General features: G+C 45.4%; 1 protein-coding gene across 1 annotated transcript; it reads right to left on the bottom strand.

Annotated features, from left to right (window-relative positions):
- Positions 1–4,534: 4,534 nt before the first annotated feature.
- On the bottom strand, positions 4,535–15,336 carry lin7c (lin-7 homolog C (C. elegans)). The gene is made up of 5 exons (XM_088935115.1): positions 15,234–15,336; positions 12,471–12,589; positions 10,975–11,046; positions 9,888–10,097; positions 4,535–9,065 (listed from the first exon to the last, which is right to left on the bottom strand). Exons 1-5 carry the CDS (start codon positions 15,268–15,270, stop codon positions 8,898–8,900), a joined length of 606 nt encoding a protein of 201 aa, XP_088791241.1. The 5' UTR covers positions 15,271–15,336; the 3' UTR covers positions 4,535–8,897.
- Positions 15,337–19,967: the final 4,631 nt, after the last annotated feature.

The following is a 19,967-nucleotide window of genomic DNA, read 5'->3' as shown; positions in this document are numbered from 1 at the left end:
CCAGCACGAAGGAGCAAAAGATCTTGAGAGCTACACAGAGTGCTGTTTAGGGCCCAGTGGATTCTCATATTGAACCCATTCTGAAGTCCACTGGATTGTAGCAGGCTTTAAAGATCCCAAATCACACCTCCACGAGAGGGACAGAGAATGTGTTTCTTACTGTGAATGCCCACGGACCCATGATTTCCAGAACAGTAGAGAAAGATTTATAGAGAGAGCGTCGGGGCATGATTTTCGGGAAATAGTTTCTGTTTCGCATTTTGGGACTTGAAGGAGTGGCTCGAGGAACAGTCTGGGGTAAGGAGCTGTTGCCAAGGAAATTCAGTAAAAAACCCTTGTAATTCTGTATCCAGGGTGCACTGCAGGTCAATGATTAAGGAAACGGTATGCATTCATTCAGGCTTTACAAATGTTAAAGGATCTCTTTAAAAAAATCCTTGAGGAACACCATAGACCTCATGGATCAGACCGGGCTGACTGGTTTCAATGTCCCGTATGAAACCCCAATAATGCACCTTCAATTCAGTTCAGTTTATTGTCATAGGCACCAGTTTAATTAAGTGTTTATTTGCATGTATGCTCCAATACAAAGACATTCATGGAATCACCAACAACATAAACACAGAACAGCAGTCTCAAGAACAACAAGCTCTACAGGAGGTCATTCTTGCCTTCTGCCATAAGACTGTTCAACGCATCCACCTTGCGTCTGGGCAGAGGCAACATTGACAGGGACCTGTTTCTGGACTGAACACATCTACACATCTACTACTACATCTGTTCTTTTTCTTTTCCCGTTAACAACCATTTTTTGTGCAATATATAAATGCAATACATTTATATTTATATTTAGAGCTATATTTACATCTATATTTATATTCATATATGCAATATGATTTTTCTGCGTACTGTTCTGTTCTAGTTTGTTCTTTGTGTGTCCTGGACTGTGAGTAACTCTTTTAGTGCACTCCTCACTGTACTGATTGTATTGTATGTATTGTATTATTATTATTATTATTATTATTATTATTATTATTGTATCATTTGTTACACTGTGGCTGTGTTGTCTGTGCTAAGCTGCTGTTGCACTGCAATTTCCCTCACGGGATCAATAAAGTATCTATCTTAAATAACATACAACATAAACAACAAAACATCAGTGTGAGTCAGAAGTAGGGGTAGAGTTCAGTAATCCGACAGCTTGTGGGGAAAAAGCTGTCTCGGAACCTGGAAGTCTCGTGTCTTCATGCTCCTACAACGCTTCCCAGAGGGCAGGGGGGAGAAAAGGGAGAAACCAGGATGACCGGTATCCTTAGCGATACTCCCAGCCTTCCTGAGACAGCGAGTTGTAAACATGTCTGCAATGGAGGGGAGCTGGACTCCAGTGATGGGATGTGGGCTGTGTGTGCGGGACGTGTCTTCCGCAGGATTTGTATGCGACGATGTCGAGCTACCAAAATGAGGAATTCCTCAAACCCGTACTCAGTCATATCCACGAGCGCACAAGCTCACAAGAAAGAGCGATGGGTTGATGGGCAGGTGCAGTCAGTGGATATTGTGTAACGGTGAAGGAGCAATGTGTCACTATAGTGTAACTGTTGGGGGAGTAAATGTACTAATCCTGGGGTAGGAGAGGTGTGAAATGAATTTGTATGGGATGTTGCCTGTTAACACAGAGGAATATTTATTTTTTATGTAACATTCACTTGTTCTATTGGTGTGGTTTGTGGGTTTCTGTGTGTGTAACACGGCTGCTTTGAAGCCAGGCAGATTTCAGAGAAATCAGACAGCGAAGGAGTATGATACCATATCATTTGCTCATCACTGATTGACAAGAGGCAGGCAGGCATACAGGTCAGTCAGTGCTGCTGCTCCAAACCTCTTGGGTTTGAGTCTGCCCTGGGGCAACTTCTGTATAGGGTGTGTGTGTTCCCAAGTGCCTGTGGATTTCCTCCAGGTGTTCCAGTTTCTTCCTGGAACAGCCCCAAGACATGCTGGCTGGGTTAACTGGTGTTTCTAAGTTGTCTGTGCGTGTCCTGCAATGGCCTGGACTGCTGTCCCTAGGGTGCCTAGGGAAAGGCTCAGGGCTACCTCGACCCTAAACCATCAGCTATTTCACATCAAATCAAAATCAAATCAAAGTTTATTTATCAAGTGCACAACAATACAGCGTGCAGCAGTAGTTGCTGGCAATGAAATGTCTTTTTCTGCGAGCTCACAAGAATCACAAGAATCACAAAAATCACAAAATTGAGGTTCTGAAAATAAGGTTACATAATAATAGATGCAATAGAAATTGAATAAAACTCAATATGAATAGAGCTGCTATGTGCCCATGGCGTATGCAATATATACAAGAAGTGCAGTTATGCTGAATACAGTGAAAGCTGTGTGTCCATGTAGCCGTTACAGGTGATTTGCTGAAGGAGCTGCAGGTTGGCTATTTAGCAGTCTTATTGCCTGGAGGTAGAAGCTGTTCTGTAGTCTGTTGGACTTGGACCGAATGCTTCGGTACCGTTTACCGGACAGTAGGAGGGAAAACAGTTTGTGACAGGGATGACTGGGGTCCTTGAGAATGGACCTGGCCTTCTTCAGACATCTAGCGGAGTAGATAGCCTGGATGTTTGGTAGCTCACAGCCGGTAGTGAGCTGCGCTGACTTCACCACCCTTTTGCCCCGGATCGCGGGTTAATGAGCTGCAGCTAGTTGAGACTTGACCCAGTGATGACACATTGCTCTGAAGACCCCATCAGTAGCTCTCTAGCAAACCTGACTCTGTGTGTGAGCGTGCGAACAGTGTACAGTCTGCGTCCGAGTTTCCTTGTTCAGTCCCTTCAACTGGCAGCAATTAAGACGCTTGTTTTTGCAGCGTTGGCAGCTCAAACATAGAAGAACACAGCCACCTAGTGGTGACAATGAATGGTGAGCAGGAGAGCGGCTCTGTATTTCAACCAGCATTAAATATCAGTGAAATAAAGAACGGAATAAAGTGATCACTTTTGCTTTATTTTTCAAATGCACCATATGTGGCAAATAGCTACTAAAGGTGTAGCTAAAAAAACAAAACAATCAAAATGAGAATACTGTGATTTAGCTGCAAATAGCAATAAATAGAATAAGAAAATCAAACACTTTAGGATAGAGCTAACAGTAAATAAAGGGATATTATGATAAAATGATGAATAAAACAGTAATAATTTAGAATATTCTGTGCAATTTTGGTCGCGAAGTTACAAATCAGAATATTGCTGCTCTGGAATTTCTCGAGAGAAGATAAATGAGATACATTCCTGGCCTTATGTCGTGCCTAGCCTGATGTACTAGTTGATAAAAGATTTACGTATATATTTTTAGCTTTGAATTGAGGAGGCTAAGACGAGACTTGACCCGGGTGTTCAAAATCCTCAGAGAATTGCTAAACACAAGCCGATGGACTTCAGAAGCAACAATGAAACGCAAACCAGACGCGAGTGGAAACTGGGTGGAAGAGCGTTCAGAACTGAGAACAGGAGGAACTTTACACAAAAAGTGGTGGGAGTCCGGAACACGTTTCCTGGCCATGTTCTTTCAAGACGGAGGCAAAAGAGATCCTTGTATCTCTTAGTTACTAGCAACTAAAAAGCTTGAGGTTGAGGAGGCCGAACGTCCTCCTCTCGTTTGGAACCTATAGTCTTATAAAATCTTATGCAGAACAGAGGTTGTGCACCTGCGTCTAGTGCACAGATAAAATCCCGTAGGAAACATTACGCTGTCGCCATTGCCGAGTGCAGCGACGTGCTGGTGTAAATAAAAAACGTGTCTCCGCCTTGTGGTAGATATTGGCATTGCACTACAAAAACCTAGAAAAAATCTCAGCGACTGCTAGGGGAAACGCCTCATCTCTAATACCGTACGTAGGTTATAATTTTTTAAGCAAAATGCCTTCTTCTTATATGCAACCCGTTTTATGTTCTTATCGGGCTTAGGCTAAATATTAAAAGATTACAAAACTGCACAGGGCCTCCCTTCAGCTACCTGAACAGCTGGTACCTCCACAGGCGATGATGTACAAACACCTTGCATTTCCTTCACTGTACTGAGAGCCAAGTGTTCCAGCAGAGGAAGCCTTCTGGTAAAGACTCAAACAGGACTAATGACCGGGAGAGACGGGACTTCTATCACCCCTTCCCCGTCTCTGCTCAACACTGGCAACCCGAGAAGACTCGCCTTATATACCACTGTCTGAAGTCTTCCCGGATTCTGACATTGTTCCCATTAATCGCCTGGGGTGCAGACTGTTAGCTTATGTGCACGCTGATCCGAGGGTCCATCTGTAGAACAAGCAAGTCTGCATGCAAATGAATGATGGTGTTGTATGGAATAAATAGGTGAATGTCGGGGAAGACTTGTGCATGGACTCCATAAGAATTCTTTCAGATAGTAACATGAACCAGGATGCTACAAATAATAGCTATATATAAAATGCAGAATATTATAACAGCATGTGTTGTAACAGCATGAATGTGAAGCTTCAGGAAACAGTCAAGCCAAAGTCTTTTGGGATAATTTATTTAATGTCATATCCATATCCATTCAAATAAACACTATTTGTATTCTCTATATAGTTTACATCTGCAGCTATGTTATACAAAAATGACAACGAGAGGAGAAACAAATAAAATGACACAATGTCTTTAAATAACACAGATTTCTAAACTAATAGCAAATCACTGATTATCACATTACGTTTCAAAGAGTTTGGTCATTTTCCGTGAAAAAAGCACAATGCCGTCAAAAAAGAGTATAAATCACTTCTTGTTTAAATCATGTATGAAACCGTTTTTATCCAAAAGAATGAGAAAATATCAAAATGTGAGCCTGTGCTACAAAAATATTCTGCAACTATCCTCTTCCTCTTCAGACGTGAGTAAAATACACAGGGGACAGAGGAAACCATTTGCTCTATGGTGCTCTGTTTTGCATTTTTTTACACCACCTCGCACAAAACAATCAGCACAGCAGACTTTATGTGGCCCTGAAGGACACTTAATCAATGGCAGAGAGGCATTTTGTAAACCTCAGAGAAGCTAGTACCTCTCCAGTCCGACATCACACTGATGGACTGAGCGCTCGCTTCGCGGACCGCGTGAAAAACTCCCTACAGGCATGCCAAGTTTACAGAATTCTCCTGAGAAAGGATCACCCCTCCTAACATAACACCAATCTGAAATGCACCGACAGGCTTTTTACATTAGCACCCTGAAAGAGGTTCTCTCATCAGAGAAGATGAAAGTACCGTGCATGGTGACAGAATGTTCTGTGAATTAGGCCCCCGGTGGAGCAGGGCACCTCACAAACAGGTGTTCCCAGCAGAGTGCTGCGCTTGTGTGCAGGAAAAACGCCGCACACAGCTGATCCTGGTACTTAACACCATTTCCTACAGCTGGACAGCCGCCCACATGTGAAGCAGAAAGCTCTCCCCCTCCTTATGCTGCTGTTTTTTTCAGTCCTCTTTCACAGCAGGATGACTGACAACTGACGTGCACAGGGATAGAACAGGGGCACATCAGCTTCCCAGACATTTTAAAGAAAATGACTTTGTACCTACAGTGCTCCAGCACTTACAACTCACAACAGAGTTTACTTGAACGTCAGATTTCACCTGCTTGGTGGGCACATTTCAGCAAGCTAGCATCTCACACCAAGCCTGGCGTCCTCTCAGAACACATCACAGATGTGATCCTGCGAGTACTCTGAGGTTCAGCAATGCTCCGTGTTCAGTAAGCACACTGTATCCAAGCTAAATGACCCCATCTACCAAATTCTCCCTCCAGCCCCATTCCCCACCCAAAGGACCAATTTTAAATTCCAACTTTTTCCAAAAGGCATCCAGGCTTTGCATAAGAGAGTTCTGTCAGGTTACAAGTTTTGCAAACGCATGTGAAAACACACCGAAGTCTCGCCGCAACACTGGAGGCCCAGAAAAGCTTCCTCCAAAAGCAAACATTCAGGCTTTCCAAAGCTGCGACGTATAAATATATAAAAAGTCCTTCCTTATATAACTGTCAATGAACAATCCATTATAAAAGTAACGAGAGCAAAAAGATTAAGAGCATCCCCATAGATCTCGAACGGAAATGGAGGTTTTTACAAGTCCAATTACCGAGTTCAAATTCTTCAAAATTAAATCACTTCATTAATGCTGGCAGGAAACCCGCAGAGAACAAAGGCAGACAAATGTTTCTTACGTAGAGCCAGACCTCAGCCAGGGGTTGGACTAATAATGTTGAGAATGTAGGTGTTCAGTTTCCTCGCGCTACAATTTTCCTTCTGTGGCTTAAGACAGAGAGAAAACAAGCAAAACTAAAGGAGCTGTAACAGGGCGCGGTCTAGTTTAAGAGAAAGTCTGAAAACTCTTCACCTCATAGGAAACGATCAGTAAGATGAGGCACCAGTTCTACTCAGAGGTGAACATTCACAGACATGGGTCTGAACAGGATTTCTTTTAGTGTACAACTAAAGTGAGGACAGTGCAAGACAATTGTGAATCTCATTACTACTCAGAGATATAAAAGTGTTTGAAAAAACATTAAAAAAACATAACAAATTTGCAACAGTTAAGTCATTCTAAGATGACGTAACCTCCCCTTGCCCCACATTTGTTTTTACAAGAAGTTCACACACAGGGCCGGAACACCTCTGTGATTTCCACCACACCTATGCAGAAAACAACAGGAATTTATTACTTGTGTATAAAAGAGAGAGCAACATTGTGCAATCACAAAAGTACAAAATGGGGGGATTATTAGGCCATTATCACTAGGGAAGATATCGTGACAAAAATCTGTTCTCTGCGTCATCTTGGACTTAAAACTGTACAGGTATGTCGTGCAATTACTTCATGCAGGTGAATAACCTATAGTCAAATGTAATGAAATTAAAGACACTCCGCTCTGAAAAATGTGTTTGTCTTTATCAGTAGTATTGAGATTTTATTCTGCAGGGGTTTCACCATAGCAGCCAGGCAGACACGACAGCTTTGTTTCCTAGCCAACTACCCACAATGCATTTCACTCCGTTTCAGTCACTTCCTGCTTGCCCTGTTGGGCTCACTGACCACTGTGTATCACACTGTGTGAGCAGACTGGAACTGAACTACCCATATCGAAAAGCTTCGCTCTTGCTCTCCTTATTTTGGTACAAGGACCAGGATAAGAAGAATGCCTGTCTCACACAATTGATAAGGAGGCACAAGGCCGCCACATTACGACACAATTCTGCACTGCTGCTGAGAGTTATGACTGACACTTTTGTTAAAACCTCTCACATTGCTGAATTGATACCATAATCTTTTTGTACTTCAGTTTCAAGAGCTCTGTACTTTAAAAACAATGTGTCTGCAGTGTTTTTGCGGTCACTATTTGATCAACAAATATAGCAAATGCCTCATTCAGTGTACTATTCCTCTGCACAAGTGAGAAGATTTTACATAACTTTAAAGTACAACAACGTGTAAACAGTGCATATTTTTTCCTCCAAATAATGTCTTGGGGAAAAAAAGGGTGTGGATCTATAAATACCACTGATGATAACAATAATAATGAGTAGAAGCTAACTGTTTAAAAAGGAGTAACATTCAGTGAAGATGTAGTGATCATAGTTTTGTCTCCCATGCAGCTCATAATTTCATTATTTCAGTTTCACATTCTTAGTCTGAAAAAAAGACAGAGAAGTTCAGATACCTTCTACTTTTTCAGCCAAAGATAAAGTAGCTAGGCCTCCTCCTTTTTCTTATCCAAGTGCACAGTTTCTAGTAACAAGATACTGAACTGTTGCTTGTAATAACTATCAAGGGTCTGAATCACTATTGGATCAAATCAAATTACGAGATGCATCCTTTCAAGCGCTTCGACCGATTGTGTCGTTGTGTTTTTCAGGGGGCGAAAAACATATTGTAGCGCTCTCGGGGTCACGCGGGCATGCGCCCTCGCCGCTGCCGCCTCGGCTCGGCCCCCCACCGCTGGGGACTCGAACCCAGGCCTCCGGCGTCACTCAACAGGGGACCAGCCAGCTGAGCTAAAGGGAGATCTCCCCTCAGCCCAGCGGCTGAGGTCCCTGCTATTCACAGGGAAGGGCGGCGACATCAGCGCACTGGCAAGCCAGCTCACACAACCTGTAAATGTCGCCCGTGTGCGTTACAATATCCTAAAATGTTCAGCGCTCAAGTGTAATAGTTAACTGGCTTCGATGTTCAATTTCACTACTCATTTAATTTCAACAAGTATCTAAAACATGGCTGCAGAAAAGGGGTAAGCCTAGCCCATTACCAGTTCTTAACTTTTCAATTGTTTTTTTTTTACATTCTAAATTCATTAGGCTGACTTTTTTTTTTAAATCGGAAATGTTATTTACATCTCTGTGTACTTGTACAGCCGGCCAGTTTGCCGGAGTAGGTCTACACAAGGGGACGACAACAGAGCTCAGCTCAGAGCTGGAACCTTCCAGTTATGAGTCCAGAACTCTAACACACTCCTCCACCCTTTTCCTGAAGAAATCTTACATTGTTTGTGTTTTAAGAAAACTGCCACTGTGGCCAACATTCATATCAAAAGCCCTCCCGTGACCCCATGTAGTGAAAGTCCTAAAATTCCTATCTTAGATCCCTAACCTGCACGTGACAGAATAAACTGAATTCACATCATCTGAAACGCGCCTTTAAAGGACGTGAGATTTCTGCACAAGCCCAGTGAACAGGCCGAGGGCTGGTACATCGGGACGATCAGGGAAGAAGAGCCAGAGTGGTGAGGGGGGTGGGCGAGGGACACGCGGGGAGGGATCGAGAGACAGGGCAGGGGAATTAGAGGGAGGAGACAGGCAGAGGGGGCAGGAAAGAGATGATTCCAGGGGGCTCAGCACTGCTACTGCGAGAAGCTGTTCTGCTGCCGGCGCTTCGCTGATCTCATCTTCTCAAAGCGGGACTCCATCTCTTCCAGCACCTTGGGAGTGTAGCGCACCACCAGCTTCACCGCGCCCTGCGCCGCCTTCAGCAGCTCCACCGCCTTCTCGTGGTGCTCCCCCTCCACGCTCTGCGGGGACACGGGCGGGGGCCGTCAGCGCAGGAAGTTCCCGTCCTTCAGTTCCAGTTACAAACCCCACTCCCTCTCGGCGGACTTCGCTCGCGTCCACGCGATCCGTGCAATATACCGGCACTGGGCTACAGCCCTCGCAAAGTCCGGATCAGAGCATGTTCCGCTCATTCGGAATGTGCTTGAGGAGCCGACCCTGTTTCCGGGCTCTTTTCAGCCCCGCTGCCTCGCTCTGTGCACGGCTACCTGGACCCATCCCCGAGCTCCAACTCTCGTTAAACGATGAGGTGCTCCCTGCTCGGTTTGACAACTCAAGCAGAAATTACACAGCTCCTTTATAACGGGGGAGGTCAGCCAATTCCAATGGTATCACTTTCATACAGAATAAGAAGAGCATCTTTCTGGATTTTTTCATCAGGGTCCCTGATATACACTGGGGTGAGGCCCCAGAAAAGAGCTGCTTATAGCTCATAACAAAACAACTTAAACGAGGGAATTGATCCCCGTAAGAATAATGTAACATAGGCATGGGCTTCACACGTGGGACTCGGTTTGGGAATTTTCTTCCATAGAAACAATGGAATATGGTTGGAAAAGTAGCATCGTGTGCGACCCACACTCCTGCTGGTTTTCATGATATTACATGGAATCATTATCACGTCTTTGTGACATGGCATCACGGATGCGTCAATAGTTCTGTGCGCCTGAGGGGAGGGGCCGACAGTGGCCTCCTGCTTTTGACATCTGCACCTACACAGCTGTGAACGCCCCCCCCCCCCCCCCCCACCCCACCGCAACGGGACACAGACAAAAAAGACTCACCACACCGTTGACAGACAACAGCTGGTCCCCCCTCTTCAGCCCCCCTTGCCGGTCTGCAATGCCGCCCGGGATGATCCGGGAGATATAGATGGGGGAGTTCTGCTCCTTGCCCCCCATGATGTTGAAGCCCAGCCCCTCCTCCGTCTTCGGCAGCTCCACCACCCGGGGGTGGGAATGGCCTTCGCTGGCGGCGAAAGCAGCTACAGTTGCCTGAGGACAACATGGACGAATAAGCCCCAGGGCTGCCACCAGCTCACACTTCAGCACGGCGTCTCAGGCTATTACTCTCCAGCAACATCCCCCAAGGTCACTCAAGGATCCTGACACGGGGAAGATGTTAGCAGGTTCCCAGCGAGTCTTACCTAAACCCATATTCTCCCCAACAGCGCTCTGAGACAGTAGTCCAATGTAGAGCTGGGAGCGCTCATGTGACCCTAATGGGATGTTCCCTGGGAAAGCTGCTGGGTTGCACCTGTAATTGTTTGAAGTGGAGAAAAGCACCACTGACCGGGGATCCTGGCTCTCGGTGTTCACAAGTGTACTGGGAATCCACTTTGCCAGTCAGCAACCGCGGAGTGAGAAAGCGTTCTAATCTCAAGGAAACTCAGACTGGCAGGTACCACGAGAAAACAATCTTATCCATTAACAGACCTGCCCTGTTTGTGCAACTGTGTTTATCTATACTGCAAACGTCTGAGTCTCGACCGAATGAGCTTTTCTTCTGCTTCTTCAGCACAAAGCTCCACATGTCCAAGTTAAGTCTACCAATGCAGGTTTAAGTAAAAAAAAAAAATGCAAGGTTAGCTTCCTCACAGTTGCGAAAAAGTTTCGGTTTCTTTTTTGCATCGACGTAAATGGTGTTAAAACCGACCCAAAGCTTTACAAATTCTTAAACAGAGGGTAGGCCGTTCACTTATTCCATTTTTGGGCCTCAGCTGAGGGCAGTCTCCAGCATGGAGGAAGCTATGTGGAGCATGGAGCTGTACAGGAAAAGGCTTCAGATGGGGAAACACGACATTATCCTCCTGACGAGTGGTTTCTGCTCCTGGAGTTTTGCTGCTCATCAGGCTGGTGCAGGTTGACTCACCTTGGCTGTAGCGTTGGCTCGGACCTCAGGGCTGCTGTTAATGTCCACCGTTTCGTACACGTGTTCATACACCTGCAGGACAAAAAGAAAGGGTGCTTTTCCTCCGACAGATCGGCCTACTTTACAGTAGTGGTTAGGAGCTCTGAGCCCATAACTGGAAGGTTGTGGGTTCGAATCCCAGATGCTATTGGAATTTACAAGGAGTGCTCCGGTAAAATGCCAGCTTTATAAATGGAGACAAATGTGAGGTGATTTGGATAAACGCATCAGTCAAATAACTTTATACACAACGGCCAACCTTGTTAATCTGTGAGGACTATGAAGATATTTGCTCTGGTTATAAACATAGTTCAGAAAGGAGGAAAAGCAGCACAGTCTCGCAATCAAGGAGCCACCACTTCCAACAGCAGAAAAAAAAACACTGTACGTGAACCTCCTGAGCTAGACAGCTTCGGCCTGCAAAAGCTCTCGGGAGGCCATTAAAGATATAACCCCTGTAGACTTAGCCCACACTTTTTTGAAAGGAGAAGAAAAGGCCAAACCTTTTGTCTGTCAACTCTAAGAGCTTTTGAGGACAATGCTGCTCAAGAGCCTAGGAACAGGCAGAATACAGGGCCCATTCACAACACTGAAGACAAACCAGGGTTTCTCAAAACGGTCTCTAAAAGATAAAATATACTGCACTGAATACAAATACAGTAGCGTCTTGACACCTGTGAATTTAATGTTCACAAAATTTGCTTGTTTTTTGGTCTGGTTGACAGAATCTTGGATGGATGAAGCGCAGACTGAGACTGAACTGAGCTATAGGCTGAGAAGCACAACTTTCAGCTTGACGGACTAGGATCGCGAGATGAATCTGGCTAGCAAGTGAGCCTCCTCCTGCCCCCTGCCCAAGTACGTACTAACCAGCCACTACCTCAGCGTGGGCTTGTTTATATATTGCAACGAACGCTCCAGGTTCTGTGTCAGCAGACTGGGGAGTGACAAGCCGGGAGACGACTTCGCTGACTGAGTTTTATTGCCCATTTCATTCCAGTGAGGCTGAGAAAGAAAGTGCAGGCATCCACTGGATGCAGAGGAGCAATTCATGTCGTTCATTTTAGCTGACTACTATATACATCAACACATAAGGGAGGGTTCTTTATGTCTTTTAACCATACTTACTATAAACCAATACAGTGCAGCACATTTGACCAACGTTGAGACCCTACTGTAACTGGAACCTGACAGGTTTGTGGCCTCTTTACTTAATTTTCCCAAACAACATAATCTTTTGCCAAACTCTGCGCTGCCACTGAATAATGAAACACACTGTTTTTTTTATCAAAGCCAACAAGGCAGTTGCTTGGGACGGAGATATCCCTCCCTACAACCGAAACCTGGGTGCCAGTCAGAGCCCATCCTCAGTCTGACACAGTGGCTAAGGGGCTCCAGACCCTCAATCATCAATTTCCCTACGGGATTAATAAAGTATTATCTATCTATCTTCTTACCTCTCTCACGGCGTTGCAGAACTCGCTCTGCAGCACCCTCTGCAGAGCCTGCAGCTTCTGGGGCGGCACCTCTCCGGTCCGCTGCAGTTTATCCAGGAGCTCGATGGCCCGGGAGATATCTGACGAGCCGAAGACCGAAGAGAGAAACAGGTCAGGACACCAGCACCACACGAGCACGCGCCTCCGTCCACGCAGAACATCTTTGTGGAGCAACAGGAACTTGCACGGGACCAGCCTCTGCAGGCAGTAGATGTGTTATGATGCTTTTTTTTCCCCAGGCTAAATGTTTTCACTGTACACTTCTGTGCTGTGGCGACTGGGTTAGTTTTTACGCCTCAGTTGGGGGGGAGGGTGGCATAATCTGAGAAAAATGGTTTCTGCATAAACAAACAGACGATGTAGTGTCGTCCCCCGCGATGCAAATTCTTTTTTAGATATATAAACCAGATGTTGTTTTATTTTAATTCTAAAAAAATACTGAAATATTGGGTGTTGGCACGCCCAGCAGGGTACTGCGCACACTGGAGAGGCTACTGAGGCAAAACAACACAGTAGTTTAGGCTGCGTGAAACACACTTGAAAAGGCAGCAGCCTTTCAGAAAGAAGTTAGACTTTTAAAAGGTAAAACAAGGGCGGCCAACAAACATACAGAGTGAGAAACATCGATGTACCGAACTTCATACAAAATATTGGCTTTACGGCCAAGAGCAGTTGACTTTGCTTTTTGTGATACAGTACTCCTGTAAACTACTGGACAGCAAATGAGGACTCCAAATTCAAACTGCTGCAACTGCATTAGGAGATTTCCATGTTATATTTTAAAGGAAGGCGAGACTGATGTGGGCTCACGGGTGACCACTGCACGAGAATCAATCACACGACCCCTGACTGCATGCCAGTTTCAGTCTCACAAAGGTCAATCTCAGCAGGTACCTGTGACACCGCCACTTTCCTAGGTCACGCATGAGTCGAAGCCACCAATCACACGGGCCTGTTAGGAGAGTCCAACCCCAGTCCACCCACGGGTCAGCGTCCCTGTCTCTCGTGGGGGTGTTCCCAAACACTCTCTTCACTAGTCCCAGTTCCACACCGGGTGTGCGCAGATATGCAAAATTTATATTTTGGTATTTTCTTTGGAATTACATTAAAACGACATCTGTTTTATATATATATAAATAATTTCCATTGTGTGGCACCTCTGCATTGTCTGTTTGTTACGCTCAGCAGGTGTGAGCCTGGCCAGTACCTGGATGAGAGACCTCCTGGGAAAGCTGAGGTTGGTGCTGGAAGAGTTAGGCCAGCAGGGGGCGCTCACCCTGCAGTCTGTATGGGTCCTAATGCCACAGAATAGTGACGGGGACATTGAAGTGTAGAAAGCTGCCGTCCATCAGATGAGATGTAAAACCGAGGTCCTGACTCTCTGTGCTCATTAAAAATCCCAGGGCGTTTCTTGAAAATAGTAGGGGTGTCACCCCAGCCAAATTTCCCCCTGCCCTTTACCAGTCATGGCCTCCTAATAACCCCCATCTCTGAACTGGCTTCATCACTCTGCTCTCCTCCCCACTGAGAGCTGGTGTGTGTGAGAGGACTGGAGCATCATCCAGGGGGGGCTGCACACTGGTGGGGGTGGAGGGGATCCCCATCACCTGTAAAGAGCTTTGAGTGGAGTGTCCAGAAAAGCGCTATATAAGTATAAGGAATTATTATTATTAAACAGTTCCGAATTTCTCCAATTTTGCCACCCTCCCCTTAACTCTTCTGTACTAAGTAAGCCAGTCGATCAGCAGCTGCAGAACTACAATGTACAGTAAAGACATTTAGCCACGTGCAAGAAACTCCCCCAGACGATGCACGTTAATCCGAGTGCAGAAGAGAAAAACGGGGGCAACGCGAAATGACGTCAATAATGTATACAGCGCATTCGCACGGCCCTTGAAGCTCAGCGCCAGCAGCGAACACAACAACACGGCATCACACGACGAGATAATCCCCCTCCGACCAGGCGCAACGACAAAGCGTCGAGCTCTGGGGGACTGCAGGGGGAAACAGAAGTGACACTTTCACTTACTACAACCGTCAAAAGCTCAAATAAAACATTGTTTCGAGCGTGCTCTAGGTTCGCCTATACAGGAGGCTGCAACACCACCTCTCTCTCTCTCTCACACACACACAGCTCTGCGGTTTTGGTGTTCCAGGCAGTCAGTGCGCTACAGTGTTTCGTTTGTATTACAAAAAACAACAACAACAACACACACACACACAAAGGAACAAGCGCGTACAGTCGGGCACACCGGACGTCAAATTCGATTGTATTTGCACACAACGCAACGAAACTTGTTCAAAAGAGGGGAGAAATAACGCTCTGAACCAGAAAACAGCTCCATACAGATGGCATGTCACCGAAAGGTGTTTACATGCGTTTATTCTGGGATCACAGCCCCCTGTGAGAGATCCGAGCCTCCCTGCGTGGTGTCTTTGGTTCATGCGAACGCACCTTACTGCCATGAAGCCGCTGTTAACCCCAGACACACTTTTTAAATCTAAAGCACACGCTCGCATTATTATCATGGGTGCAACTGGCCAGCAGACGTTTCTATCTCGAACGACAGCCAAAAGCCCCTGCTTGATCTAACCAAATGCAGCAACAATGTTACAGCGGGAAACAAGTGTATCCGCAGAATGTTAATTAAAAAAAAAACAATACAGTTGCCCGGGCTGTACATTCCTATTTTTTGTTTTCGCTGTTTCTAATGTTTTTTTTACCTCTCTCCAGCCTGACAGGTTCCCCAATCGCAGCCATTTTGTGCCTGAAGTCCGTCAAGCCAGTACTATTCCAGCGAGTGCCCAATCCCGGCACAGCCTTGGTTTATGTGACACAGCCTCATTCAAACAGCAACATGACTTCCTGGTTTCGGCACGGCACTCCCCGGAAGGTTTAGTTTCTGATGCCTTACAGGCTGGAAGGGGCTGACAAAGGTGGGCCGCAGGACTGCCCGTGAACTCGCAGAGAGCAAACTTCTCAGACATCGTTGTTGAAAGTTTACAAACTCGAGAAGGTCACTCGGCCCATCTAACCCTTTTCTTTGTAGCCGGTCAGTCCAGGTATCTCATCCAGTTGATGTATCGGCTTCAATAACAAGGCGGGGTAGCTCGTTGCACACTCCCACCACTCTTTGTGTAAAGAGGTGCCTCCTGTTCTCGCCTTTAAATATACTTCCACATAGTTTCCACACTTGTCTTCTGGTTTGTGTTCCAGTGTTAATTCTGAAGAAGTGTATTTAGTTGATTATGTCAATGTCGTTGATGGTTCTGAAAACTTCTGTCAGATCTCTTCGTAATCTTTTCTTTTGGGAACTCAAATGATTCCTTTAGCCTGTCAGTGTGGGAAACTCCCTTCAGACTAAAGAGACTCAGTTCCTTCAGCCTGTCAGTGTGGGACACTCACTTAAATCACAGTCTTCAATTTGATTAAATAGTTTTTCATTGAAATTTTCATTGCTGTTTCAATAGTGTTTACTTATCCTACTAACCAATCCTACTAACCTGGTATCGTCTGCTAACCCGACTAGTTAGTTATTAACTATACCAGAATCTAGATCTCTGAAGATCTACTACAGATCTCTGTGGTACTCCACTAATTACATCACCTCTACATGACTATTCACCGTTTATCTGTACCCTCAATAATCAATTCTCAATCAAAACACTCACATTGTCCTGAATGCATACCTCCTGTGATTTGAAAATTAATGTTTCATCAGGAACTTTATCTAATGCCTTCTGAAAATCTTAATATACCATCTCATGTGCTCTATGCTAAGAGCCTAAGTATGTTGGGTAACACCAAGCTTTGGCTAAACCCATAATGACGGTTTCCTAGGATATTATTTCCATACAGGTGATCTCCTAATTTGGTTCTGATAATTTTTTCCATAACTTTACATGTAATAGAAGTCAGACTTCAATAATTTCCTTGGTTCAATTTTCTCTCCCTTGCCGCAAGGCAGGCAGGACAGCCTCCACTTATCTTTCTTGTGTTATTTGGTTCATTCAGATGAGCAGTTAGCTGCCTACAGTACCTGCCCAATATCGATTTAGATCTTTAGGTCTTTATTTGTCGTGGACATGAAAAGGCTGATCAGGCCTGCAGGATATTAGTAGACCTGGAGGTGTGCGGATCTATGAAATTATCTGCAGAAGGGCTTGTCCACCTTTACCCTTCAGAGCTGCAGGGTCAGGGTGTCATTGCAGCCTGGATCTCTTAACAATTCTTTGAGGCTTCAGCAGTCCGAGCTAACCAGCCCGAGTGCGTGCATTGAAAGCCGAAAGCCGGTTCGGAAGAAATTGTGTCAGGGGCTCCACCCAAAAATGCTCACACCTTTTCGAGCTTCCATTGAGAAAAAAGCGCCACGCGCCCCAGTTAAAGGCTTTCATTCTTTCGCTCTGGCCTCTTTTGACTCTCATTCAGAACATCGTGCACAGTTCCGCCCCAGAGGTGCGAGCAGAAGCCGAGCGTGGGTCATGATGTCAGGCTCCCACCCCTCTGAACCTCCAATTAGACATCAGTCTAATCCGTGTCGGCCATGTCACGTGCAGGCCAGCGAAAGAGGAGTTCATTATTTTTCCCCAATGAAAGTGTGAATAACATATAATTTCCATTCACACTTGTTAAGAAGCTGCTATTTTCCATTCAGATCTCATACGCAACAGTCTCAGCGTCACCAGCGCCTCGCTGAACGGATAACAGGATTATACTTCTTAGAGACTTCCTCCAGCTCCTAGCCTGGCAGGATGCAACCAAGCTTTCCTGATTTAAAACTCCATTTACTAATTAGCAGAATATAAATAGCTTAAATCACTCATTTGTAAAAAAAAAACTTTCCTGTCTTTTTCCTCCTTTTCCTTTGAGAAGACTTTGTTCAGTGACTTTCACTCTCAGGTGTCAGGTGGAAATGTCACTGAATAATTTTAACTTCCTTCCCATAATTGTTACTTTCCCCCTGAATTTATGGCACTTCGTGAGGCTGATTAACAGAAGCAGCTGGGACAGAGCAGCAGTCACCCATAGTTTATTTAGACAGATCGTTCCATTTATGGATTTGTTAATGGCCTGCGATCACTGTTCGCTCATAATTTGAATTTACAAAGTTTCTTTTCTGTTTCCTCGCTATTATTTCTCAGAAACATTACGGGACCTGATGACAAAACTGCTACGTGCATTGCTGGGACCAGCACAACTGAAATCAAAGTGGAAACATCAATTCAAATCTAGCTTCGTAATGGTGTACCAAGAGGTAAAACATTCTTCCTGTGGGCTGGGTCTATTCACCAAACACTCGTAACAAAACACATTGCAGATTGCACAAGCAGACGTGTGTGACTCCAGCATGAACAAGGCAGTGAGTAATACCATGAAGACAATAACCCAGCTCGTTACAGCTCCGGGTGCAAACGATTCTTACGTTCACTTTCCAAGCCATAATGTGTTGAAACACTTTCAAATCGTAACGTTGTGGAGCGAGCGGGAGGTTCCAGTTTCTTGTTGGACTTCTCCATCCTACATTTTTTGAGGGCAGACGCAGGAACTGAGGGATCCCATGTCATTTCCAGTAGTTCTGACCAAAGCGGCCATATCAGCTGAGGCCTGATTGCTCCTTCATCACAGTTTTGTTCCTTTATTTTCAGGGCTCACAAGCCGAGAGGAATAAAAACTTTCAAATAGCTGAGCACCCTGTGTCTTTCTGTCCTGCGTCATGGTGTTATTTTCCGAACGAATGTTCAGTCACTGCATTTTTGGGCACCTGATGTTAATTCATTAAGGCACAAGTCATTAGGGCGGTGCTGTAGCTCTGCGGCTGGAAGGTTGCCGGTTCATATCCCGTGGCCGGCAGAGGAATCCTGCTCTGTTGGGCCCCTGAGCAAGGCCCTGAACCACAACTGCTCCAGGGGCGCCGTATAACTGACTGACCCTGCGCCCTGACCCCCAGCTTCTCTCCCTGTCTGTGTGTCTCCTGGAGAGCAAGCTGGGGTCTGCGAAAAAAAAACATTCCTAATGCAAGAAATTGTATAGGGCCAATAAAGTGATCTTATCTTCAGTGATAATTACTCCTGGCCCTAAAGGGTAACATGCCACTAGGTTATATATGTAGGTGATACTCCTCAGTGAGTAAAGACCTAGAAACAGTGGGAATGCGCAGTCCAGGGTGGAATGAAGTGATTCGAGCCCACTGTATTCCCGAGAAATATCGCTAACCAGTACAGATCCGTGCCAGAAGCAGGCAGGAAGGCAGGCGTCTTTTCTGTTCCCTGCGCTCAGCACCTCCACTCACGCTCGGCGAGAACTGGCGGGGCGTCAGAAAAGAAACCCCCCTTTGTTAAATCGTCTGCTGTCCTGAGAGTTGACACAGTCAGCCTTCGGAAGAATGACGACTCACAAACGGTGGGCAAAGGGCCCAGAAGCTTAGGCCTGAGTGCCTGACTCTACTGTTGGCAGATTAACCCCCATTTATGCATGATTGAAATTAAATAACTTCAATTCAAATGATTGCATGTCTGTTGCATAGGACGTGGCAGAGCTCATGTGCAGTGATTGCAACCTTACTTACTTTGCTAATGGTGCATTGACAGTGGGGCTGTGCTTGAGCATCTTGGGCTGTGCTTGAGCAGAGACTTATGTGTTTGAGAAGCAACTGTCTCTCAATGGCAGCCATGATGGAAAAATCAAATATTCTTATTTTCACTTAGAAACATCACCCAAAGTAAATACAAAATAAAGAAAATTACCTCTCCCCTCCCCTCTGTATTTTTTTATGCAAATATTTTTTCATTCAGCCACCAATTACCTGAAGAATGAGAGTTGCAGCCAAAAGAGGAATTGATTCTTTTTCCCGTTTTTTCTATCAAGATCGCCATCTGCTGGCCAGCGTCTGTCATTGCAGTGGTCCACGGGGCTGTGTGAGGTACCAGGGGCTGAAGAAGCGTGGTCATACAGGACACATGATTATGGCCCTGTTGTTGTTTTGTTTTTTTTTGGTCCTTGTGTTCAGCAGTTCTCCTCTGCACAGGCTGGGAGAACGAAGACAAATAAAGAGTGAGATGCCCTGTGCTTTTCTGCATATGACTTATCGTTTTCTTCATCAGCAGTGATTTTCACTTTGCCATTGGCAAAGAGAAGTGGACCACCGCCATACAATGTAAGCTGTCTATACAAGGAGCTGATGGGTTTCACAATTTGGGCTACACATGAAAGGAAACAAAAGTTTATTGTAACTTCACTGTCTCCGAATGCACGAGGAAACCTCACTGCATTGCAGCACAGGGATAAGAAATGTATGAAAATACAAGAATAATAATTCCGGGCATCCATGTTTAGTGCTTTTATTCTCAAATGATTTCAGAGCATTTACAGTACCTCTAGGAGGTGAAGCACCTCCTTCCATCTCCAGAGGGCAGCCCCACCTCGGTGATGAATACCAGACAGTCTGTACCAGCAGCCCC

This window comes from Atractosteus spatula, chromosome 16, assembly GCF_055471065.1.
Source record: "Atractosteus spatula isolate fAtrSpa1 chromosome 16, fAtrSpa1.hap1, whole genome shotgun sequence".
Taxonomy (NCBI): domain Eukaryota; kingdom Metazoa; phylum Chordata; class Actinopteri; order Semionotiformes; family Lepisosteidae; genus Atractosteus; species Atractosteus spatula.
This window is presented reverse-complemented; position numbering and strand designations above follow the sequence as displayed.

What these genes read in the sequence shown, in the direction of transcription:
- lin7c (XM_088935115.1), bottom strand. Translation starts at nt 15,270, where the DNA reads ATGGCTGCGATTGGGGAACCTGTCAGGCTGGAGAGAG. An exon ending in TCTGCAACGCCGTGAGAGAG is followed by an intron (nt 11,047 to 12,470) that starts GTAAGAAGATAG and finishes TTTGTCCTGCAG; the next exon opens with GTGTATGAACACGTGTACGA. An exon ending in TGTTGTCTGTCAACGGTGTG is followed by an intron (nt 9,066 to 9,887) that starts GTGAGTCTTTTT and finishes GTGTCCCCGCAG; the next exon opens with AGCGTGGAGGGGGAGCACCA.